This window comes from Rhinoraja longicauda, chromosome 36 (genome assembly GCF_053455715.1).
Source record: "Rhinoraja longicauda isolate Sanriku21f chromosome 36, sRhiLon1.1, whole genome shotgun sequence".
Classification (NCBI taxonomy): Eukaryota; Metazoa; Chordata; class Chondrichthyes; order Rajiformes; family Arhynchobatidae; genus Rhinoraja; species Rhinoraja longicauda.
This window is the reverse complement of record NC_135988.1, coordinates 4394406-4420907: the sequence shown is the minus strand read 5'-3', so window position 1 is coordinate 4420907 and position 26502 is coordinate 4394406. Positions and strand designations below refer to the sequence as shown.

Here is a 26502-nt window from a genome sequence, read left to right as displayed (position 1 = left end):
ATCACCAGAGAAGATACCCAGCAACTGGTGATGTCCATGAATCGCAGACTTCAAGCAGTCATTGCATGCAAATAATATGCAACAAAATACTAAACATGACTACTTTCATTTACATGACATTGCTGTGTCCCAAACATTATGTATGGTGCCTTGAAATTGGGGGACTATGTATAAACATTGCAGTAATTTCTACATGATAAAACCAAAATGTATAAAAATGGACTTTATTAAAATCTGACAATGTGCACTTTAACCACATGTGATTTTTTTCTATTACAAATCTCAAATTGTGGAGTACAGAGGCAAATAAATAAATAAATGGGTCTTTGTCCCAAATATTATGGCGGGCACTGTATATTGTCACTATGATGATCTATATTATCTCATTTAAAAGTTTCTTAAGTTTTAAATCTCATTTAAAAGTTTCTTGAGTTTTAGGAATTATTAGTCAAATATTAATATTCCATCTGCTTTCTGCAGCTGTGAAGTGGAATATTGTAAAAGCAAAGCAATTATACTCGAGTTTGTGTAATCGAGTGAAGACTGACATTGTTGTACAATGCGACTTGGAATGGGTTAAATAAAGATACCTAAAATTAGTGCACACAGCCAGAGTTCAATTAGCAAGTAAATATTACTAATGATTATTTTCAATATTTGTTTGCATTTACAAATGCAATTTGTTTATCATTGCCAGGTAGGAAAACAGCAGGACTAGATTAGAGTTCCCACTTGTACCTTCCAAAGCCAAGTGGCAGATGCTTCATGTTTACTCACTGGTGCAAACATGCTTATCTCATGCAGGTGAACTGACACAGGCTGTGGGACTGGTGCAGCGAACCAGAGTGTCATCACTGATTAGGCGTGGCCCCACCGATCAATTTACACTCATTTAATGGCTGTGGATCATAGAGTCAATGTTTTGTTAATAACAAATGAAACCATATGTTTCCATATGCGTGAACTTGCTCATTTTACCCTTGCAACATTACCAGTGTGTTGGCTCATCACCTCTTCGAACGACTCAAAAAAATGATAGATGGGTTTACAAAAGATGGGTTTATTTAGTTATGGATTAATAAAACAGTACATCTCCAAATTGGAAATGGCGAGCCAATTCTTTTTCAACATTTCTACAAACCAAACAATACCGGATAAGCAAAATTCATATTCAGCACCAGACACAATAACTTAAAAATCTTGCATTCTGCGATAAATTGCCTTCCCTGGGTATTGGCAATACTTGGGGTGTTTGGCAAAGGAACATTTCTGTTTCAAGTGACCTGCTTAGCGGGGCATCTAGCTCCCAGTGCACTCGACCAGCACAGGATCAATCCCTGTTGAAAGGCCACAGTAAGAGCCACATTTTGCACGCTAGTCACACAGCATGAAATGTATGTGCTTTCTATTTGCCCTGTTCCCTGCAATAGGTAGCTGCACCAAGACAGTATAAATATGCCAGTTATGTCACAACAATCAGCAATTTTTAAAAAGAGATCACACTGTAAGGTGTGATTTGGGTTTTGCCCGCCCCTTAAAATGATAGATACACTGCGTGAATCCATTCACGAGATGTTCCAGAGGTCCTGTTTTGACACTGTAGTGTGGACTTTCTGTGCATTGTGCAGTTACAGGAGTGGGATTATTTAACCTGGTTCCAGTTCCAATAGCAGTACCTTATGTCAAGTGAGAAAAACCAATAGTTTACATACACATTATTATTTTATGATTGCTTTGCTTTTTCTCAGGTTGGACAGGGCGTGATGATTCTGCTCAGCTTCAGCTTTCGTACACAGGTGGCTGTGTAAGTCAGATCTCATGTCCAAACAGCAATGAAGCATCGGTCAAGGCGATATCTCCAGCCCATTAATGTCCATTGGTGTCGTTATCTTAAATTGCCCAACTCGAGAAAAGAGGCCACTCTGCTTTAACAGCATCTCCACGGTGACGAGATCCTTGCAGCATCACGAGCCGTTTGCAGAGGCCTTGCTTTTCTGGGACTCTTTCATTTCCCGAGTCTGGAAACAAACCCAGGGATTTACAAAGACATGAAACTTTCCAAAGCACATTGCAACCAATCAAGACTAGAAGTAGCTGGATGGTGATGAGGGTAAAAGAGAGCAACTTAAAAAATATTTGAATTACCTGGATCGGGAGCTGGTCCAATACACCAAGTGCATGGACCGAACTTTGGGCTTTTTGTAAATGCCGCCAAAATATGGCCACTCGTGCGGAAAATGCTGCATTTTAATTTTAGTTGCAGTTCAGAGATGATAAAGCCAGGAGGAGGGACTCTGATCTTCCCTTCCCTTCCCTCCCAAGGCCAAGACGCCATCTCACCACTGTCTCTGCACTTGCAATATACAGGCCAACCATAGGTTATGAACAGTTTTCCTTTTCACAGATGTCCATAAGTTGGAAATCACACAAAACCACTCAATATTGAAGCAGATTTGTGTTCCAATATATATTATTCCTTTCATATTTATGGGAGCTCATTCATATACATGGGGTGTCCGGAAGTCAGGCATTCCAAACCTGGGACACACTTTGCATAAAATTAAACATGCTGATTTTTACTTTTAATTGCTTGCTGCCTAAAATTTGACAGAATTGGACCTTGCTCAAAATGCTACATGTTCACCAGACACATTCATACCTTGATGTCTTCCAGTGTTGGGGCCAGGTCAGGAGATTCAGAGCTTGGCGGGGTTGGTTTCTCAGTGATCTCTTTGTCTGGTGGCTCTTTGTCCAGGGAACCAGTAATGCCCAGCTGGATTGTAAAGACCACAGCAGGTAGAAATAATACAGATCAATTTAACTGGTGTAGTCACACGCCCAATTGCAGCATTCTTCAGCATATAAAGACAATTGCCAAATACTACTTTACAATACCCCTTTTCCCCTGCGTTTTAGGCAAATGCATTAATATTTTCTCCCTTAGAAGTTGCTACAAACAGAGAACTTTGTAAACAAGCTCAGAATCAGGTTCAAACAAGGTCAAAATTACTATTTTTTCCTGGCTTCATGATGACATATTTTGAACACATTACGTTTTATCTCATTAATAGCTTTATCTGAGCAATACCAAATCAAATATTAATATTTTGCAAAAGAAAGCATCCACAAAGAAAATCCACCTGGAAGACTGGGACTTGAACTACAGTAGACACTGGTTTGACGTCGGTCAGGTACATAGCACGAGACAACAGCAGCAGCGACGGGGGCACATTCTCCTTCAGATGCAACTCAAGCCACTGCGGGGAAAGGAGAGATTTCATTTCTAAAACTTTATAAAATTATTCCCTCTCTTCAGAAACATAAATCACACAATAAACTGTTGATTGGCAAAAAGCATATTTGTTTTGTTGTACCTCTTTTGGGAATTCTTTCGGAGCAATAAAATCTGATACCATTTTCTGGGATTGGTTGTTGAAAGGGTCACTCAGCACAACAGCATGACAGATCTCGCTGTGTCCAGTCCATTAATAATGAATCCAGCTACTGGTTGCATTGTCTGCCCTGCTCCATCACCATAATAAGTGGTTAACTCCACATCGGCCCTGCCCTGGTCCCAGCTAAAAATGATAACTACCCGAGATCCTACAGGCACCTCCAAAGCGCATACAGTATTTTGTTCCGATTTGTGTGGTAGCATTTAAGACAAGGATTTAACCTCAGAAGCAATTCTTTCTCGAAATATCCAATGATGACTCAGCTTTGCCCTGTCAGAATGTAAAATAATTTGTGGGTGCCTGAATCTGCGAGACTAATCGGCAGATTGAGAAATTTGGAAGCTGAAATTAATGCTTTTGATAATGGCGTGTGAATGTTCCATCCATTCTCAGAGAAGCAGGTCACACCCATTCTGTTCAAAGTAATACATTGCGAGATCTTCAATCTCCTCCCATACTCTAAAGACGTACAGCATGGATTTACGAAGTGGAAATCATGCTTGACTAATCTTCTGGAATTTCTTGAGGATGTAACTAGGAAAATTGACAGGGGAGAGCCGGCGGATGTAGTGTACCTTGACTTTCAGAAAGCCATCGACAAAGTCCCACATAAGAGATTAGTGGGCAAAATTAGAGCACATGGTATTGGGGGTAGGGTACTGACATGGAAAGAAAATTGGTTGGCAGACAGAAAGCAAAGAGTGGGGATAAATGGGTCCCTTTCAGAATGGCAGGCAGTGACCAGTGGGGTACCGCAAGGCTCGGTGCTGGGACCGCAGCTATTTACAATATACATTAATGACTTGGATGAAGGGATTAAAAGTACCATTAGCAAATTTGCAGCTGATACAAAGCTGGGTGGCAGTGTGAACTGTGAGGAAGATGCTATGAGGTTGCAGGGTGACTTGGACAGGTTGTGTGAGTGGGCGGATGCATGGCAGATGCAGTTTAATGTGGATAAGTGTGAGGTTATCCACTTTGGTGGTAAGAATAGGAAGGCAGATTATTATCTGAATGGTGTCTAGTTAGGAAAAGGGGACGTACAACGAGATCTGGGTGTCCTAGTGCATCAGTCACTGAAAGGAAGCATGCAGGTACAGCAGGCAGTGAAGAAAGCCAATGGAATGTTGAGTATAGAAGCAAAGAGGTCCTTCTGCAGTTGTACAGGGCCCTAGTGAGACCGCACCTGGAGTACTGTGTGAAGTTTTGGTCTCCAAATTTGAAGAAGGATATTCTTGTTATTGAGAGCGTGCAGCGTAGGTTTACTATGTTAATTCCCGGAATGGCGGGACTGTCGTATGTTGAAAGACTGGAGCGACTAGGCTTGTATACACTTGAATTTAAAAGGGTGAGAGGGGATCTTATTGAAACATATAAGATTATTAAGGGGTTGGACACGTTAGAGGCAGGAAAAAGGTTCCCAATATTGGGGGAGTCCAGAACCAGGGGCCACAGTTTAAGAACAAGGGGTAGGCCATTTAGAACGGAGATGAGGAAAAACTTTTTCTGTCAGAGTTGTAAATCTGTGGCATTCTCTGCCTCAGATGGCAGTGGAGGCCAATTCTCTGAATGCATTCAAGAGAGAGCTAGATAGAGCCCTTAGTGATAGCGGAGTCAGGGGGTATGGGGAGAAGGCAGGAACGGGGCACTGATTGAGAATGATCAGCCATGATCACATTGAATGGTGGTGCTGGCTCAAAGGGCCGAATGGCCTACTCCTGCACCCATTGTCTATTGTCTACAGGTTTGTAGGTTAATTGGCTTGGTATAAGTGTAAATTGTCCCTAGTGTGTGTAGGATAGTGTTAGTGTGTCGCTGGTCGGTGCGTATTCAATGGGTCGAAGGGCCTGTTTCCGCGCTGTTTCTCTAAAACTAAAACTAAATAATTTGAAAGCTTTCAGAGCTGGTCTTCCATCCTTAGTCAATCTGCAGATGCACTGGGAAGATTGTTTCACTGTCCTCTTTAGTTACCATGCACATCAATACTGTACTCTATGTGATGGACATGTTTATAACCGTCACCAACCAGCATAAAATATATATATTGTACACTGTCTAGAGGTTTCAAAACAGAGACCAAAGAAAAACATGGAGGCTTTGCCTTGGATTTTAACCATAGGGCCATGCTCTTGAGGAACCGAGAGATTCAGAAGAATGGGGTTCCTAAAAGATCTAAAGAAAGGATTAGGTAAGTTACTTTCAATTGGGTTGCTGTGCACAGGCAGTCTCGAGGCCTCTCAGACTTCAGAAATCTCAAGAGGAAGTCTTTAAGAGCAGGGACTCAAAGGGAAACATTTTCCACACAGGTATGTATAGGTGTGTATATCAATCAAGCTGCCAGAGGAAGTGGTAGACGCAGTAACAATCACCACATTTAAGACACGTGGACAGGTACATGAATAGGGTAGGAGGGATATGGACCAATGAAAAAGAACAGCAGTCAAAGTTGGAATGGCATCTGAAAAAACAATGCAGGGGGTGACACCGTAAGGAAATATGAATCTGTTGTGTTTATCTCCCTACCAGAGTCCCAGGTTTTCATTATAAACCTTCAGGCCATTACAACTTTGCTAATAATAAATGTTAAGTAGTAGGATGAATGTTTGATAGTAGTGTAATATGTCACACTTGTACTTGATTCAATGTCAGCGGGTGATCCTTCAACATAAATGCTGCAGTAATTTCTCAGGTGCTGCTCCGTGTTATCACCTGAGTGAGCTGCTGCCGCAGTTGCTTTTCCGTCAGTCCCAATGATCTCATACCCCTCGCTCTACACGCTGTCTGCAGTTCTGACACGGTCAAAACTTCACAGCCTTCTTGGGCAATCAACTGCAAGTCAGAAACACGAGGCAATTATTGATAACCAAATGCAAAAAACTCCTTCACTGAACTCTGTGTGGCACGGACATTATGGGCCAAAGTGCCTGTTCCTGTGCGACACTGTTCTGTGCTAATACTTTATCTGATACTTTAAAATAAATAGTTTTACAAAAGTGGCAAAAAGTCATATACTGCATAACAATGTATATGTTGACCATCTACATTGATTCAACTTGTCAGACCTCAACTTCGCTGATGACATCGTCCTGCTGTCAGACCAAATTGGGGAGGCACAGGAGCTGCTCGGCAGGGCCGAGGTGAAGTGCGAGAAAGTGGGCCTCCACTTCAATGCCAAGACGGAGTACATGGTGTTCAACGGTGGTGACCATGAGCCTCTTAAGACCAGTGGTGGTACATCTCTCAAGAAAGTGGAGGAATTCAGGTACCTGGGAGCGAGTATGCAGAGCTCGGAGAATGACATCAAGGTCCGGAAAGCGCTCGTATGGAAAGCCCTCAATAACATGGGGAAAATCTGGACGTCTCGGATGTCTAAGGGTCTCAAACTGAGATTCTTCCATGCAACTGTAGAAACAATATTATTGTATGGGTGTGAGGCATGGACTCTCACTCGAGCACTGTCTAAGTCTCTCGATGGTGTCTACACCCGAATGGTCAGAAAAGTTCAAAATGTCAGTTGGAGGGACCACATCACCAACGCCCAGCTCTATGGTGAGATTCCACCTCTGACCGAGAAGATCAGGTCGAGAAGGATCAGGCTCGCTGGTCATTGCCACCACCATCCAGAAATACCAGCAAACAAGCAAACAACCCACCCATGGAAGACTGAACCCGGGACGACCAAACAAGACGATGCTGAAGACGTTGATGGAAGACGCCTATGTAGAGACAAAAGAGTAGTTTGCCGGCTGTATGGATGACAGAGATGTGTTGGAAACCAACACCACTGCATCGCTAATGTTTTAAACAATTTTATCTCTCACTCCGGAGAAACAGCCTGATTTTTTCCCCAAAGGATTGGCAGTGGGAAAAAAAGTACTATGCGATTGAATTTCTAGAAAGACCCGTTAATCTTTTGAAACCTAGTTTGCTGTCACAACCTTTTGTTGAGCAGCCTGTGCTGAGGGCAATTTTCTCTTACTTCATCATCTGCTTTTATGGATCTCAATTCCATCTGGAGTTGGAAGCGAAGCAAGTTGTTTGTGCCAATGGGCTGCAGTTCCAGAAGCCTGCAGAGTGCCACCAGTTGCGGACGGTTGAGATGTTCCAGCGTCAACTCGTCTTCAAAGAGTTTGGAGAAGCGCACTATGTCCTTTGTACTTGGATGTTCTCCCGAGTGTCGCACCTGCAGATCGAAAGAAATCAATCACGATCACAATCTCAGCATCATACTTCCCTCATTCCCTTTTATAAACTAATGTTTAATCCAAATGTGAAAAGACTGGCACAAATGAGCAACAGACTTTCTGCTGAAGGAACTCAACAGGTCAAGCAGCATCTGCGGAGGGTGAAAACAAACTGTCGACATGTTGCATAAGCACTTGATGCCGGGTCTCCACCCGAAATGTCACCCGAGTAGTTGAAGTGTCTGTGATAGAATATAGAATGTAGGATTGTACAGCACAGGAACAGCACAATGTCCACGCTGAACACAATGCAAAGTTAAACTAACCTTCTCTGCCTGCATGTGATCCATACCTCTCCAGTCCCTGCATATCCATGTGCTTATCCAAAAATCTTTTAAACACCACAGTCGCATCTGCCTCCACCACCATCCTGGCAGGGCATTCCCAGGTACCCACCTGAATTGAGCGACTTTACTTTAGGCTTTAGAGATACGGCGCGGAACATGCCCATTGGCCCACCGAATCCGAATCCGCACCACTATCACTATCGTACGCACTAGGGACAATTTACAATTTTACCAAAATCAATTAACCTACAAACCTGCAAGTCTTTGGAGTATGGGAGGAAACCGGAGCACCCGGAGAAAATCCACACGGTCACAGAGAAAACGTACAAACTCTGTACTGATAGCACCCATAGCCAGGATGGAACCCGGGTCTCTGCCGCTGTAAGGCAGCAACTGCACCACTACACCACTAGGTGGGTTGTTAGAATTGAGATGAGGTGAAATTTCATGAAATAGATAGTAACAAAATTTTGGAATTCTCTACTCTGGAGAGTGCCGAGAATGCTCTGTAATTGAGTTTATTTGTTGAAATCAAGAGAGTTTTGGACACCAAAGAAATTGGGGATTTTGTCGATCAGGCAAGAAGGCGAATAGAAGGCAGAGATCATCCACGATCTTATTGAATGGAGGAACAGACTTGAAGAGACGTGAAGAGACGTGTGGCCTACTGCCACTTCTATGTTCTCACATGTTGACTAGATATCCAACAATGCGAGATCTGTGTGAATGGGTGAAGCAAACCTTCTGCAAATAAGAAGAAAACTGTTGGGCAGCTTCTCCACTTTCTGTTTTATTCCTTTTGACCATTTCCACAATAGTTTCCTGGAGAAATTTTGCGATCTCAAGTTTTGCTGCCATGGTCTGCCTCTGTTTTTCTTCCTGAAAAAAACCCAAATCAAATGACCAAAGCACATCAGGCAAAATTCCTACATACCACTGTCACCTTATATTTCATGCAATCATATAAAACATATATGGTACATGTCACATGATATGAGCACTCTTATTCAAATGGATATTCCAAGTAAACGGTGCGATTATTCGTAACCTCAACAGGACCCTAGCATAGATCTCTCTTTTGACCGCCTGTGGAGTACAAAGTTGAAGTATAAGTAATTGCAAATATTCTTGATGTGGAAGAGCCATCACAGTGAAAGACACAAATTGCTGATGTAACTCAGAGGATCAGGCAGCATCTCTGGAGAACACAGGTAGGTGACACGTTGGGTTGGGACCCTCTTCAGACTGATTCTGGCTGGGGGAGGGGGGTGGGAGATTAGATAGCTAGAAGAGAAGAGGGATGAAGAGAAAAGCAATCAGAATAAGTTGGTGCCAATGCTCAAGTGGCTTTTTTATTTTAATAGCACCTCATTGTCAGAAAGGATGAAGTGAGCAGGTTCTTCCGTTCTAGTTTACCTTCTGACACTATAGAGCTAAAGAGTATTAGCTTCACTATTAATCCAAAGATACCATTGTTTAGGCTGGTAGCTCCTCCCTCACTCTGCTTTCCAGACTCTCCTTTCTGCCACACATTCTCACAGACTAACATCTTTCATCTCAGTTAAACATTCCATCAAATCACAAGCTTTTGTGTAAAAAGATATTCTCACCAACCCGACTCATTTTTGTCTCAAACGTAGATGGCAGCATCTCAGGAAACAGCTTTAAGACGACGGGGATCAAAAACTCCATAAATGGCACAATCAGGAAGATCACGAAAGGAACTAGACGGAAGAGGTCAACACAGGTCCGTAGAAGCTGAAACAAACAGTTAAAAATGCATGAGCATTTGTACCATCAACAGCTTACCTATAGATTCCACTGCACAAAGACTATGTTGCAACAGCACTGGTGTGATGGAGCATTAACTATTTTAGTTGTTGTCTCACTGCTTCAAAAGCCATTTGTGTCCGTAGCCTCATCAGGCTACGGCTACTGGAGAACTACTGGACACTTGAGGTCGGGAAATTAATGGAAATAATCCTTGTTTGAAAGAGTGGGCAGCACAGTGGCACAGCAGTAGAGTTTCAACCTTACAGCACCAGAGACCCAGGTTCGACCCCGAGTACGGGTGCTGTCTCTATGGAGTTTGTACATTCTCCGTGTGACTGTGTGGGTTTTCTCCGGTTCCTCCAGTTTCCTCCCACACAGCTTTGTAGGTTAATTGGCTACATGAAAATTGTAAATAGTCCCTAGTGTGTAGGATAGTGCTAGTGTACGGGACTCGCTGGTTGGCGTGGGCTCAGTGGGCCGAAGGACATGTTTCCGCTCTGTACTTCTATAAGTCTAAAAGAGTGGAGGCTGCTTGGCCTGGCATCCGGAAAGGAGTTGAGGGGACATTGTTGCAGTATTTGGAAGAGGAATTTTATCGAGGAGGACTTCATTTTCAAGGGGAAATCAGGGGGCAAGAGCAGGACAAAGATCAGGATTGTGCATATATCTATTTATCAGTGGTGTAAGAGGAGGGGTGGAGATATATTTAACTCAGAGTAAAGATTTTCATATCACAGAGCACTATAGAACAGAACTATCAAGAAACGTCTTTAAAATCAGTTCTATTTAGATTTATTTAACATAAATTATTGATTGAAAGTCAGTAATAATGAAAAAAAAATCAAGTTCTGGAACCACAAGATTACCATTTATGTGACAATAACATTGAAGAAATTCACGGATCTGTATGAAAGGTGGGAGGGAGATGGGGCAGGATGCAGCTCACGCAGCTCATAGATACAGAATAATCACTTAAGTGAGCAACCAGGAAAATCACTGACAAAGTGCTGCAATAACACAGCAGGTCAGCAGCATCTCTGGAAGTCATGAAAGGACGTTTTGGGTTGGGACCCTTCTTCAGACCTGATCCGAAGCTTTGCCTATTCATATCCTCCGATATTGCCTGACCCGCGTACTCGAACACTTTGCGCCTTTTTTTTTGTAAGCCAGCATCTGCAGTCCCTTGTGTCTACAGACCACTGACAGTATCAATGTAGACCTGGAGTTTGTGCACCAAAAGAGGGGAAAATATGGAAGATTAAAAAAACACTACTCCATTTCAATAAATATTCAAATAAAATTAATTTACTGGTCATTTATGTTTGAGAAGTTGATGGTGGCAGAAATCCTACATACCCTTCGTCTTTCTCTCCGGCTGAGCTGGAATCCATGCAGTAATCTTGACAGTATCCTTGCTGCTATCTTTATGTCAGTCCAAAGTAATCGGAATCCATTGTAATAATATTTCAGTTCATTTACAATTCTTTCTTTCAAGGATTTTTTCACAACAGCCTTTTCAGTTGTTTGCGAAAGTAAACCTTTTTTCCCAATACTTGGTTTGTCAGGGTGTTTATGTTCTTTAAGCCATCGACCTGACTGGTGGAAGTTACACACAGGTACTAAAGAGGTACAATTATGAGGTAGATTGCAAAAGAGAAGAGAAGGAGTCCTCCCAAGTTCTTCAGTTCTGAGATTTAATCTGTTTGAATGAAAATCATGGAAATGCAGAACCGCCACTGGCCTGCACCAAGTGTTGTGCATAAAGCAGTTTGCTCCTCTGTTTCAAAACAAAAGTATTTTAAAATTGAAGATACAACTATAATACAAAAATATAGTTGATTAATTTGAGAATCTAGGCTTTTGTTTACTTTTCTTACAAAAGTGAGGCAGAGTAAACTAATGCAAAGTGATTGTCGACATCTAGCAGTGAACATAAATCCTGTTGCGTTCAACATTTTTGCTTAGAAAAGGACATGCAGCTGGACTCATCTAGGACACTGCACTCAATACTGAATTTCCATATCACTGGTACGTACACTCTACTGAAAACAAGACCCCTGCATGTTGTTTCATCCTAACATTCACCACAAAAGTAAAAAACTATAAGAATACAATCGCCTTCAAGTTTTATACCGTCTTGAATTGTGTTTATAATTTTCAACTCTTTCCTTTAGAGGGGTTTAGAGACAGCACATCACAAAGATTCTCAGAAAAAGCAAGTCAGGATCAATCATGCAATCTTGGGAATAAGAAATAAGCAGAGCTTAAAGGCAATGGATGCTGGTACAAATTATCTTACTTAAACTAATGATTAGCATAACTATCCATCTCACATCAAAGACCAGACATTTAGGTACAGACCTTCAATTTATATTATTAATCTGCTTTTCAAGAGGCTGTATAAATTCACTGCAACAATGGAAAAGATGTAAAATACAGCCAGCCCCCAGGTTACAAAACACCTGATTTGCAGAGATCTGATGTTACCCAAATTCTCCCACGTCAAAAATATACAGCTGCTGTTCACCCCCTTTGAAAAAAAGTTATTCCAACCCACAAAGAACACTGAACTTTTTCCTCAGTTCTCGTGTAACATGACCCTAACATAACTGTACTCTAATGAAAAAATGTAGTTATCTGTAGCTGCCTGACAAGTGAAAATCTTTGACAATTTTGTTCTACTTGTTTTATGCTTTTGAAATCAAGCTGATTTTTTCTCTGTAAAATTATTTTAAACCCTTTTTAATTTTATAAACTTCTATAAAGTCAACCCTCATCCTCCAATCCTTCAGCGAAAACAATCCAAGTTTGTCAAACCTCTCCTAATAGCTAATATTCAGTAATCCATGCAATATCCTGGTAAACCTCTTCTGCACTCTCTCCAGAGCACCCACGTATCTCTTGTAATGCGGTGGTCAGAACTGCACACAGTACTCATTTGATCTAACCAAAGTTTTATACAAATGTAAACACAAGAGACTGCAGATGCTGGAATTTTGAGGGGAAAAAAGTGCTGGAGGAACTCAGTAGATCAAACAGCATTTGTGGTGGGAATAGACAGGCAATGTTTCGGGTCAGGACCTTTCTACAGTCTGAAGAAGGATCCCAACCCGAAAAGCATCTGTCCTTTCCTTTCAGAAATGCCTGACCCACTGAGTATCTCCAGCACATTTGTTTTTATACAACTGTAACATGATTTCCCAATGCTTTACTCAGCATCCTAACGATGATGGCAAGAATGCCACATGCCTTAATTACCACCTTATTTACTTGTGCTGCTGCTTTCACGGAGCTACAGACTTGCTCCCTCAAGAGCACTCTGTACATCAAAGTTCCTAAAAGTCTTACCATTTATTGTATACTTTCCTCTTGCATTTTTACACCTTACACTTTTCCAGGTTAAACTCCATCTGCCATTTATCTGCCTACATTTCCAATTGCTTTATATCCTGCTGTATCATGACAGACTTCTCAACCATCCATGTCTCCACTAATTTTTGTGTCACCTGCAAACTTGCGTATCCGCCCACCTACATTTGCATCCAAATCATTTACATATAAAATCACAACAACAACGATCCCAGTAGAATCTTGTGGAATACCAGTGGTCGCACTCTTCCACGCTAGAAAGTAAATGAGATAGGGTAATCAGCTAGATAAATAATGTCAAACAGTTGCCTTGTTTACCCTTATTCTCTGATTGAGATTTTTTACCTCACTGATTACATCTCATTGGACTCAAACATATAATCTAAGATGACACTAATTGCTGTATCGAGGAAGCATTGCATTACGAGAACCCATTTCTCAAATGAAACCTAAAACACAGTTTATCCTGCCTTCTTAGATGAAGAACATAAAAAGGCTGACAAACGAAATCAACAAGTCGTAGTAGAAACATGGAAACACAGATGCTGTTTTATTTTAAAAAGTCTATCACTTCCTTTGGGACCATATTATGTAAAAATCCCTGACAGGTTTCCCACCTTACCAACAGTGATTGGTTTTTCAAAGTTCTTTGGTAGGTTTTTAAATATTCAAGGGCATCCCAAGAATGTGAAAGGCAAAGTGCCAAGTTGGCATAAATAAGGTGTTAAGAACTGCCTTTATTTGCTGTCACTAAACATCAAAGAGTTTCTGCTGCCGCCTGTACACGCCTGACACACATTCGGTTGCACTGAAGATGAAAATAGCTAAAAATAAAAAAGTCATTGCCTCTAAAATGAAACCTATCTGAACCGAAAGTCTGAAGTTTAATGGTGAGCCATCAAGATTTCCTAAAAGGAGGCATATTTCTGGGGAAACAAGGATTCTTTTCTTTTCAAATAGATCAGTTAGCCTGATATCGGTAGCGGGGAAGATGCTTGAGTCAATTATTAAGATGGAATAGCAGCGCATTTGGAAAGCAGTTGCAGGATCAATCAAAGTCAGCATGGATTTATGATGGGGAAATTATGAGGATGTTGCAAATAAAATGGATATGGGAGAGCCAATGGATGTGGTGTATCTGGACTTTCAAAAAGCCTTTGACAAAGTCCCACAAAAGTGCAAAATTAGAGCACATGGCATTGGGAGTAGGGTATCGATAGAGAAATGGTTGGCAGACAGAAAGCAAAGAGTAGGAATTAACAGGTCCTTTTCAGAATGGCAGGCAGTGAGCCCCCGTACTGGGGCCCCAGTTATTTACAATATATATTAACAATTTAGACGAAGGAATTAAATATAACATCTCCAAGTTTGCGGATGACACAAAGCTGGGCGGCAGTGTGCACTGCGATGAGGATGCTATGAGGCTGCAGGGTTACTTGCATTGGTTGGGTGAGTGGGCAGATCCATGGCGCATGCAGTATAATGTGGATAAATGTGAGGTTATCCACTTTGGTGGCAAGAACAAGGCAACAGATTATTATCCGAATTGTGTAGGAAAGAACTGCAGAGGCTGGTTTAAATCAAAGGTAAGACACAAATTGCTGGAGTAACTCTGCAGGACAGGCAACATCCCTGGAGAGAAGTAATGGATGACGTTTCGGGTCGAGATCCTTCTTCAGACTTGTTTCAGATTAGGAAAAGGGGTGGTGCAATGAGACCTAGGTGTCCTTGTACATCAGTCACTGAAAGTAAGCATGCAGGTACAGCAGGCAGTGAAGAAAGCTAAAGGCATGTTGGCCTTCAAAACAAGAGGATTTGAGTGTAGGAGCAAAGAGATCTTACTACAGTTGATGAGACTTACCTGGAGTATTGTGTGCTGTTTTGGTCTCCTAATTTGGCAAAGGACATTCTTGCTATTGAGAGTGTAGCATAGGTTCACCAGGTTAATTCCCATGATGGCTTGACTGACATATGATGAAAGAATGGATTGACTGGGCTTATATTCACTGGAATTTGGAAGGATGAGAGGAGAACTTATAAAAACATAAAATTCTAAGGGATTGGACAGGCTAGGTGCAGGAAAAATGTTCCCCATGTTGGGGGAGTCCAGAACCAGGGGTCACAGTTTAAGAACAAGGGGAAGGCCATTTAGGACCTAGATGAGGAAAAACCTTTTCAGCCAGAGAGTTGTGAATCTGTGGAATTCTCTGTTATGGAAGGAGGTGGAAGCCAATTCACTGGATGTATTCAAGAGAGAGTTAGATTTAGCTCTTAGGGCTAACGGAATCACGGGATATGGGGAGAAAGCAGGAACAGGGTACTGATTCTGGATGATCAGTCATGAATGGCGGGAATCCTTTGAACTCTCTGGCTCAAAGGACCGAATGACCTACTCCTACACCTATTTTCTATGTTTCTATGTTTCGTATTTTGCAATATTCATTGGTTTGTTTAAGAAAAGGGAACAGCTTCCATGTTAACAAAATTATGGCCTTTGCACAGATTGTTTTCATTGCTATCTTTAATGGAGGTTCATAAGGTCATAAAGAATAGGAGTAGAATTAGGCCATTCATCCCATCAAGTCTACTCCACCATTCAATCATGGCTGATCTATCTCTCCCTCCTAAACCCATTCTCCTGCCTTCTCCCCATAACCTCTGACACCTGTACAAATCAAGAATCTGTCTATATCTGCCTTAAAAATATCCACTGACTTGACCTCCACAGCCTTCTGTGGCAAAGAATTCCACAAATTCACCACCCTCGGAAATTTCTCCTTCCTAAATCTCCTTCCTAAATAAATATCTTTTTATTCTGAGGCTATGACCTTTTAGTTTAGTTTAGAGATAGGGCGCAGAAACAAGCCTTTCGGCCCACCGGGTCCGCGCCGACCAGCGATCCCCGCACATTAACACTACCCTACACGCACTAGGTACAATTTTTACTTTTACCAAGCCAATCAACCTACAAACCTGTACGCCTCTAGTCCTAGACTCTCCCACTATTGGAAACATCCAATCACAATATTTTAATACACCATCCTTTAGATTTTTCAAAAATCCCTTGTACTATTATCCTGAACTACAGGCACCCAGTGGTCTGAGAAAGAAAATTGCTCCTGGCATGCATCATTTATGCACTGTCAGAACGGGATAAGTGAGTATTGCTGGACTTTACTCAGCATTGAGAATTCACGACTTCCATCAATCATTGTATACATTTTCATCAGATGGAGGATAAGAATGGAAACAAGACATACTAGAATGGGTGCATAAAAATGAGAGCCATAATCATATATTTATACCTATTAGAATGATATAACATTACATACTTGAACTTTGGCAGAAAAAAATGAGCAATTAAAATTAGCCTGACAAAGAACATGCAGTTAGTAAAAGAAACAGCATCATTTGACTAAAACAGAATTATAAGAGTGCATTAGACAAGGTTTCAAATGCAACAGCTCAGTAATATAATCGATTTTAATATGATGGTTGCCCATCTTACCTTGATCTGGCCATAGAGGCGAGCAGGGAATAGTTGAAATAAGCCATGTCTTCTGTAAACAGAACATGTGACCCATAAATGATATATTCAAACACAAATCCAGCATTAAAACACATAGCCCAAATCTACTGCAAAATGCACAAATAACCAGAGTTGTAACTTCATCCTGTACAATTAACAGGGACTCTTTATACAGAGTGAAACAAAGTAAAAATGTCCTAATAATTCTCTATCACAACCCAGATTCACCTGCAGAATCTGCATGAAAGGTAGGACCGAAGTTACACTATATCCAGTAAATTGTACCTAATACCTTTAGTAGAGAGCAGGGGGGAAAAATTAAAAAGTTAAAACATAATATTTTAAACTCTAAATATAGAAAATCATTGATTAAAAATAGCAAATTAAGAATTTAGGTTTAAACTTGAATTTCTTTTATGGCCAGCATTTGTAAATAATAACGTTCAGGAGGGCCGATTCTACAATCAGACAATTGTGGCAAAATTATATCTCCTGATGTTAATTCATTACTGATTATTAACCCTGTAACTTCTCCAAATCAGCTGTATCAATAGTTAGCAAAAAAATAAATTTTACTTAGAATGAAGAAAATTCCTAAATACTTTGCCTCTGTAAGGCAGTAATAATTCACCCAAATGAATTTACAGCACTTTATAGTTCACAATAGCAATGGTATGTTGAAAAGGCAATATCCATCTGGCATTATCATCCAACAAGTTGTACAATAAAAACAAATGAAGGTCATTGAGAACTCAGAACTAAACTGGGTTTAGATTTGATGGTTCTCTTCTGGCCCTCAAACAGCCACTAGTACGGTTCATCTCGGAAGGACAATTATTTGGGTGACATTCAGAAGGGCAGACATCTAGTTTTATCACTACAAGGAATCAATAGTTTTCGGTTGAGGAGGTGTATTTGGCATAAAATGTAGGGAGATTGTTTTAAAGTCTAGGCAGTAAAAATATGTAATTGATAATTCTTCTATAATTGCTTTTCAAATGGAATACTGATGATGTAATTATAAAAGCTATTCACTGGCAGTAACAATGTAATAAATAGAACATGTTTGTTGTTTTTGCTGGATCAGCTCATCAACAAAATCTTTGTGCAAGAGTTCAGCTTTTGAAATTTTATTAGGATTTGTCAATCATTTGAAAATTTAAAGCATTGCCCAGACTCCCAGAGATGAATCTATATGCTTTTTTTTCTAAAAAAAACTTGGTAAACAACATCACATAATATTATCAGAAATCACAAGTTCATTGCAAAAAATTTGATGACTATTCCTACCTTGAATCTTCAGTAAACTGTAAATATTTTAGGATCTCATCATCAAAAACACAAAAACAAATATAAAAATGGGTTTCAAGGCTTCTGCTTTCAATTAAGTAAATGGAGGAAGCCACCACCCTCCGGTCTATCTTACATAATTAAATTTACAACACATGCAGAATGCAGACTGACATTGTGCATATATATATGACAGCAAACAAGCTTCTGTTCCAACAAAGCCTGTTGTTGGAGCACAGGCTGGGACTGTCTAAAGTTGTTTTGATACTCTCACCTTGATAGGTAGAAAATGAATCAGCCAGAGTGACCCCTTGCTTTAATTGACCAAACAATAATTTCCAATTTGCTTTTGATTGGATACACAATTTATATTATAAGTGAAAGTAATGATTAAAAATATGATGGAAGAAATGGAGAATGTCTATTACTCAGTCGTAGAGCATAAAAACAGGCCCTTCAGCCCAACTTGTCCATGCCAACCTGTTTATCTGAGTTAGTCCCATTTGCTGTTTGGCTCATGGCACGGTAGCGCAGCGGTAGAGTTGCTGCTTTACAGCGAATGCAGCGCCGGAGACACAGGTTCGATCCTGACTACGGGTGCTGCACTGTAAGGAGTTTGTACGTTCTCCCCGTGACCTGCGTGGGTTTTCTCCGAGATCTTCGGTTTCCTCCCACACTCCAAAGACGTACAGGTATGTAGGTTAATTGGCTGGGTAAATGTAAAAATTGTCCCTAGTGGGTGTAGGATAGTGTTAATGTACGGGGATCACTGGGCGGCACGGACTTGGAGGGCCGAAAAGGCCTGTTTCCGGCTGTAGATATATGATATGATATGATATGATAAACATTTCCTAACCATTCATATCCAAATGACCGTTAAACATTGTAATTATACCTGTCTCTACAGCTTCCTCTGGCAGCTTGTTCTATTAACACACCATTTTCAGTGCGAAAAGGTTGCTCCTCAGGTCCCTTTTAAATTTTCACCATGAACCTCCAGTTTTCAACTCACCTTCACAAGAAAAGAAACTGGGATCATCCATCTTATCTACACCCCTCATGATTTTATTTACACCTGTAGGGTCACCCCTCAGCTTCCTATGCTCCAAGCAAAAATCTTCCAGCTTCACCTCAGAGCTCAAGCCTTCCATTCCCATTAACAACCTCATGAATTTTTTTTGCACCCTGCGCAAAAATCCATCCGATAGCTGAGCAATCAAAACTGCACACAATACTCCAGGTGTGGTATCACCAACTGCTTACACAGTTCCAATTCCTGTACTCGGTGCTCTGACCGATGAAGGCAAGTGTGCCAAACACCTTCTTCACCATCCTGTCTACCTATGTTGCCACTTTCAGGAAACTATGTACCTGTACCCATAAGTCTATTCATTATATAACACTCTCCAGGGCATAACCATCTAGAGTTGGAAGTCCTGTCCTGCTTCAACTTACCAAAATGCAACACCTCACTCTTGTCCAGCTAAAATTGTATCTACCCCTCCTTGGCCCACTTCCCCAGGTTATCTGGATTCTGTTGTAATCTAAGATATCCTTCATCACTGTCCACTACATCACTAAATTTGGTGTCGACTGCAAACTTAGTAACCATGCTAACTGCATTCTCACGCAAACCATTAGTATTGATGACAAACAATAGTAGTTCCAGAACTTGCAGCATTCCATTTGCTAAGAACCTCAGTATCATCATGAAACCTTAGAAAGGCACATAGATATGCAGGGAATGGAGGGATATGAATCACACTCAGGCGAATGAGATTAGTTTATCTTGGCATCATGTTGAGCACAGATATTGTGGGCCAAGGGGCCTGTCCCTGTGCTGTACTTTTCTTGGTTCTATGTTCTAAACCCAGTGACAAGGGTAATGCTGTTCTGACTGAGGGACAAACTCAGAGGCCAGACATCAGTTCTTCGACACTTTTTATGTCACTGTGGATCATGACCTCGCCATCAAACATCAAGCCATAGTCATCTTCAAAGTCATGGACCTCACTTCCTTGGGAGATCTTCCCTCCATCTTCATTGTGTCCCAGGCCCATAACGTCTGCTTCTGCCTCATTCCCTAAATCCATACACAGGTCTGCCCTGGCAGATCCATTGTTTCAGCCTACTCTTGCCCCAAACTTATTTTTTCCTACCTTGACTCTATCAACTCCATTGGACCTTAATGTCTCCTCTGGCCAGTCCCTTCTCACTCACATCTATAACATCTCTGATGGTCTTTGCCATTTTGATCATTTCCAATTTCCCAGCTGGAACAGGCTCATCTTTACCCTGGACATACAATCCATATCATATACACCTCCATCCCACATCAGGTTAGTCTGACCCCAACAGTTTTTCCTTCAGCAAAGGCTCAACCAACTCCTCATCATTCCAGATTAAAGCAAAAGCACATGGCCCCCCGTGTATCTTTTTGAGGGACAGTTTCAATCCTATCCAGACCCATTTCCTCATCTCCTTTTCACGTATATTAATGACTGCATTGGTGCTGCCTCGTAAATTCATGCAGAACTTGACAGTTTCTTTACCGTTGCTCCTCTCACCTTCACATGGTCAACTTCTGACTCTCCCATTCTTTTTCTGGATCTCTCTCCGAATCCATCACAGGAGATAGGCTAAAATCCATTGCATGTCTATCACAAATACTATACATTGCACCTTGCAAGCTGGCAAGACTACTATACTCTTTTAGTTCCTTGGCTCCATTATATTTGCTCATATGATGTGCCTTTGCAATTTATTCATTGACTCTGAAGAGTGACTCCCCCTCTGCAATTGTTCTGCCGATGGGTTTTGACCTGAAACTTTAACTTGGTTTCTCATCCTCATGATGCAGTCTGACCTGATCAGTGTTTCAGGCATTTTCTGTTTTTATTTTAAAAACTTACTCTGATTCTTTACTATGACTGACATTATCTGCTACTCAGTCCGCCTGGGCCTACCTGATCTCCTGGTTTCTAAACACTTTAATTCCTCTACCCATTCCCACACTGACCTTTCTGTCCTGGGCCTCCTCCATTGTCAGAGTGAGGCCAAATGCAAATTTGAGGAACAGCACGTAATTTTTCCCTTGGGCAGCTTACACCCCAGCGGCATGAATAAGATTTCTCTAACTTCAAGTAACCCTTGTATTCCCTCTCTCTCCGTCCCTCCCCGACCCTAGTTGTTGTACTAGTTTCAATGTCATCCAGGTGTTTCATTGGCTGTAACTCGTTTTCACCCAACAATGGACCGTTTCCTTAATCATCATTACTTTTTTGCATATCTTTCATTCATTTGTTCTATCTAACTCATTTATCTCTAATTTCCCTTTCCCCTGACTCTGAAGAACGGTCTCGACCCAAAACATTACCAGATGCTGGTAGACACAAAATGTTGGAGTAACTCAGCTGGTCAGGCAGCATTTCGGGAGAGAAGGAATGGGTGACGTTTCAGGTCGAGACCCTTCTTCAGACTGATCCTACAGTTTACCAGACGCTGTCCGACCCGCTGAGTTACTCCAGCTTTTTGTGTCTGTCTTCGGTTTAAACCAACATCTACAGTTCCTTCATACACATATCTTAATGTCTATCCTTAGTGATGTCTGCCAAGACAAGGAACTTGTAAAGCTCACAGCTCAACTTACAAAAAGTGAAAAATCATTGTTGGCATTTCAATTTCAGTTAATGAGACTAGAACCCACAAAACAAAGTGGCAACAAATCTTTCAAAGATAAAGAAACAGATGGTTACTTCTAGTTATACAAAGTATTCCGCATCCCTCTCAGTTTGTTCCCCAGCACATCACACACCAGAAAGTATTATCTCCCCTGTAAAGTACAATTTGATTACATTCAGGCTTCCACCAGCAGCATTTGTAAATATACAGGTCATCTGTTTAGTGGCATTGAGATAAGGAGCATTACTTGGGACTTGGTTCTAAATATTCTCATCAATAGTCTTAATGTTGCACTGATATATTTAATTTGTAATCAACAATTAGTTTATATTTTAAAACTCATATAAATACTCGGGGCATCATCGACAAAGCCAAAATTGTTCACCCCCAATTGCCTGTACTTAGGTGGCTTATCAGGCCATTTCACAACACAATTTAATTTCCATTGAATGCTAGCTTGTGGACATGTGAGGAAAGAAACTTGTTTGATAAAGTGCTTTTTCCTGTGCTTTTGATAAAGACCTGTTCCACAGCAATTGAGCCCAGATTCAGCGCTAGTCATCCTCGTATCCCTTCTACTTTTCATTGCACCCCATCCCTCACCTCCTTCTCCATCATCTGTTCCCATTACTTCCCCTTTCCAGCATCCCGTCCCTCCAGCCACACCATTACAGATTCAACCTCTCCTCTCCCACTTTCTCACCTCACCAAACCTGTATCATGGATTCATTCCTAGAGCAGACGGATTGATCCATGACAAGCAGGTAAAGAGGTTGGATCTGTATTCTTTGGAGAAACAAGGAATTGCAGATACTGGTTTACAAAAAAAAAAAAAAGTGCTGGAGTAACTCAGCGGGTCAGGCAGCATCTTTGGAGAACATGGAAAGTGACATTTCAGGGTCTGAAGGAGGATCTCGACCCTGATTCATGACATGAAGATGGAGCCCACGCCAGCAGACTCTCTGTGTGCTGGTCCCAGAAGTGGATCTGCAATCAATCATTACAATTGCTCCATTCTTTTAAACCAGTACTCCAACAAATTTGTACACTATGGATAGTTCGATTGCAATCATATATAGTCTGTCCACTGACTGGTTAGCACACAACAAAAAGCTTTTTCACTGTACCTTGATACACATGAATAAACTAGACTATGTGTCTTGTGTTCTTTTTTTTCTATGACTGCTATGTAGTTTCGTTCGGTACTTCGGTACCGAACGACAAATAAAGCTCTGTTATACCTGTTATACCAAGCATCATTGGAGAACATGAAAGGTGACGTTTCAGGGTCTGAGGAAGGGTCTCGACCCGAAAGATGACAGAGGTTAAGGGGAGAAGGCAGGCGAATGGGGCTAGGATGGAGAGATAGATCAGCCATGACTGAATGGTGGAGTAGACTTGATGGGCCAAATGGCCTAATTCTGCTCCTGTCACTGATGATTTTATGATCTAAACTATCCATGTTCTCCAGAGATGCTGCCTGACCCACTGAGTTACACCAGCACCTTGTTTCTGTATTCTTTGGAGGTTAGTTGGGATGGGGGTGAAACTATTGAAACATACAAGATCCCAGGAAGAGTGTATAAGATATTTTCACTCATGGGATAATCTAGATCAAGGGGGTTTATTGTGAGATGAGGGGTCACTCAAGATAATTGCCATACAAAGGAACTTCTCAAAGAACCGGGGGATCTCCCCCCTCCCACCACCCCCCTCATCCTTTAAGTCTCTCACCCATAGACTCTCCCTCCCTTCTAACCCCTCCCTCTCTCTCCTAGCCCTTCTCTCTCCTGCCCTTGCTTCCCTCTCCTAATCTCCCTGTCCCTCCCCTCCCTAGCCCCCCACCCAAACCCCTCCCTCCTCCATGCTGGCCCATCCCCATCCTCCACCCCCCTAATCTCCCCTTCCGAGTACCCCCCACCCAAACCCCTCCCTCCTCCATGCTGGCCCATCCCCATCCTCCACCCCCCTAATCTCCCCTTCCGAGTACCTCCCTCTCCGAACCCCTCCCCTCCATCCTAGCCCCTCATTCCCATCGCACCCCTCCCTCCCCCTCCCAGCCCTTCTATCTCCAGCCCCCCCCCCCCCTCTAGTATCCATCCATCCAGGTAGCTAGCCTCGCCCCTCCATCCCTAACCTCTCCCACCTTGCTAGCCCCTCTCCCTTATTGCGAGACCCCCCTCCATCCCTAACCTCTCCCTCCTTGCTAGCCCCTCTCCCTCATTGCTAGCCCCCCATCCTTCCCTAACCTCTCCCTCCTTGCTAGCCCCTCTGCCCCCTTGCTTGCTCCCCCACTCCTCCAAACCTCCCCTCCTCGCCCTTTCTAGCCCCACCCTCCAGCTAAACACCTCCTTCTAGTCCCTACCTTCCCCCACCCTATCCTCCCTCCCAGCCCTCACCCGAATAACTCACCATCCCTAGTCCCTCCCCCTCCTAACCCTTCTATCTCAAGCCCCCCTCTACCCCCTCTCTCTACCCTCCCCCTTCACCCTCTCCCCCTCTCTACCCTACATCCTCTCTCCCTCTGCCCACTCCCCCTCTACCCTCTCTCTCCACGCTCTCTCTCTCTCTACCTTCTCCCCCTCTACCTCTCTCCCCTCTCCCTACCATCCCCTTCACTCTATCTCCCCCCTCTCTCTCTACCCTCCCCTTCACCCTCTCCCTCCCTCCACCCTCTCCCCCCTCTCTACCCTACACCCTCTCCCCCTCTGCCCTCCACCCTCTCTCCCCCCTGCCCTCTCCCTCCACCCTCTCTCCCCCCTGCCCTCTCCCTCCACCCTCTCCCTCTCTCTCTCTCTCTCTCTCTCTCTCTCTCTCTCTCTCTCTCTCTCTCTCTACCCTACACTCTCTCTCTCTCTACCCTACACTCACTCTCTCTCTCTACACTCTCTCTCTCTCTACTCTCTCTCTCTCTCTCTCTCTCTCTCTCCTGTCAGCTCCTCCTCCCGTCTCCTAGCTCCTCCTCAACCCGCTCACCATGTTGACACTCACCATATCCAAACTCCCCTCGCTCGCAGATCGCTCGGTGTCGGCGCCACCGGGCCGCTAACCGCCGGTCTGGCCACCAGACGCACGCGGTGCCGGGGCTGAGCGCGCGGGAAGGGGGAGGCCAACCGTCACCGCGGCGCGCGCCCACTCTATCTCTCCCCCCCCCCCCCCCCCCCCCCTTCTTCCCGCCGCCGCCGCTGCTCCCCGCCCCCCTGCCCGACACGTCACAGGTCACCGCCGCCCACTGCACTAATTGACAACCCCACCACCCAATCAACAGCCAAGACCCTATGATCGACATATTTCCGTCCAGTACAATCTTAGGGCTGTCGCTCACTCGCATTGTGACGTCTGACTGGTAAGGCAGCCAATGGACGGGAGGGTGGGCGTATCCTTAGAGGAACTTTGGTGACAATGGGACGTGGTGGACCATTCATGCTCAGGGAGAGATAGGTGGATGGGAAAGCATCCCAGGTCACTTCATAGGAGAGACCTCAAACACGATTTGACACCAAGTCAAAGTCCTGGAAGCAGATTGCTGTGGGCACTCTACTTCATGATTTGCTAGTGTTGAGTTTATTCAATCACATTGGAAGGCAAGCAAGGCAGGGTCAACACATCGAACATTCTTCACTTCAACACTCCACAAACGAGCTCTTGTCTTGACTGGCGTGGCAGATAACCTACGGAACAAAGAGAGAACTGCTCAGTCTTTTTCACCTCAACTCCAGAAACACATCTCAACATTCTTCACTTCAACACTCCTCAAACGAGCTCTTGTATTGACTGGCGTGGCAGATAACCTACGGAACAAAGAGAGAACTGCTCAGTCTTTTTCACCTCAACTCCAGAAACAAGATCTCCGCATTGATTATGAGATGTCAATTAAGCTGGCATTTAGAGAACAACCACCACCATCTCCCTGACTGAAGTGTGCAATAGACCTTACACCGAATACGTGGACGACACGGGTCTTCTACAACACAGAAGCAGTACACCGCAGGAACAGGCCCTTCGTTCCACAATGTCTGTGCTGGACATGATGCCAGGTTAAACAAAGCGCATCTGCCTGGACGTGATCCATATCCATCCATTCCTTGCATGTGCCTATCTTAAGGCCTCTTCAATGCCACTAATTTATCTGCCTCCACCACCATCCTGGCATCTGTTATTGTAGCTTGAACCCAGCAGTCAAGTTGAAAGGTTAACAATAATGGGATAAAGGTAGGAACTGGATAGTCAGCAGAAACAACTAGAAGCTGCTAAAACAGATGGTGTACCAAGATTAACCTTTTTTTTCATGGAAAGATGATGGCCAGAATGAAAATTCCCTAATTGCTCAGAAGAACTGGTGATTCCCCCAAAGACAAATGAACCTCAGAGTAAGTATAAATATCCACATTTAACTGTAACAAAAAAGACAGAATATTGGAAGGATAAATTTGTCAGCCATGTGTCAGAGCATCTCTTATTTCTTTTATAATATCATCCAAGTGGCACAGCAAGTAAAGCTGCTGTCTCACAGTGCCAGAGAACCAGGTTCAATCCTGACCTCGGCTGCTGACTGTATGGGATTTGCACTTTCTCCCTGTGGATTTCCCCTGGGTTCTCCGGTTCCCTCCCAATCCCAAATACCTGTGAGTTGGTAGGTTAATTGACCACTGTAAAAGAACCTGTTCATCCCCACTTTAAAAATACCCAATGACTTGGCCTCCACAACCATCCGTGGCAATGAATTCCACAGATTCACCACCCACTTGCTAAATAAACTCCTCATCTCCTTGAGATAGGACCTTTTATTCTGAGGCTGTGCACTCAAATCCTAGACTCTCCCACTAGTGGAAACATACATACTTTCCACATCCACTCTATCCTTTAACTATTCA

At 42.8% G+C, this 26502-nt stretch overlaps 1 protein-coding gene across 1 annotated transcript; it reads right to left on the bottom strand.

Annotated features, from left to right (window-relative positions):
- Window positions 1-769: 769 nt before the first annotated feature.
- Window positions 770-24769, bottom strand: letm2 (leucine zipper-EF-hand containing transmembrane protein 2). Its single transcript, XM_078428715.1, has 10 exons — window positions 24620-24769; window positions 16637-16688; window positions 11116-11536; window positions 9601-9744; window positions 8728-8865; window positions 7435-7638; window positions 6165-6284; window positions 3141-3257; window positions 2660-2773; window positions 770-2018 (listed from the first exon to the last, which is right to left on the bottom strand). The coding sequence occupies exons 2-10, from the start codon at window positions 16681-16683 to the stop codon at window positions 1965-1967; spliced, it is 1359 nt and encodes a 452-aa protein (XP_078284841.1). The 5' UTR covers window positions 16684-16688; window positions 24620-24769; the 3' UTR covers window positions 770-1964.
- Window positions 24770-26502: the final 1733 nt, after the last annotated feature.

Bases quoted from the DNA above. Each gene is read 5' to 3' on its own strand.
- letm2 (XM_078428715.1), bottom strand. From the start codon at position 16,683: ATGGCTTATTTCAACTATTCCCTGCTCGCCTCTATGGCCAGATCAAG. The intron at 11,537-16,636 runs GTAAGATGGGCA...GTTTTGAAACAG, and splicing joins GCCTCTATGGCCAGATCAAG to AGGAGCAAACTGCTTTATGC. The intron at 7,639-8,727 runs GTTTGCTTCACC...TTCGATCTGCAG, and splicing joins TTTCTTCTTATTTGCAGAAG to GTGCGACACTCGGGAGAACA.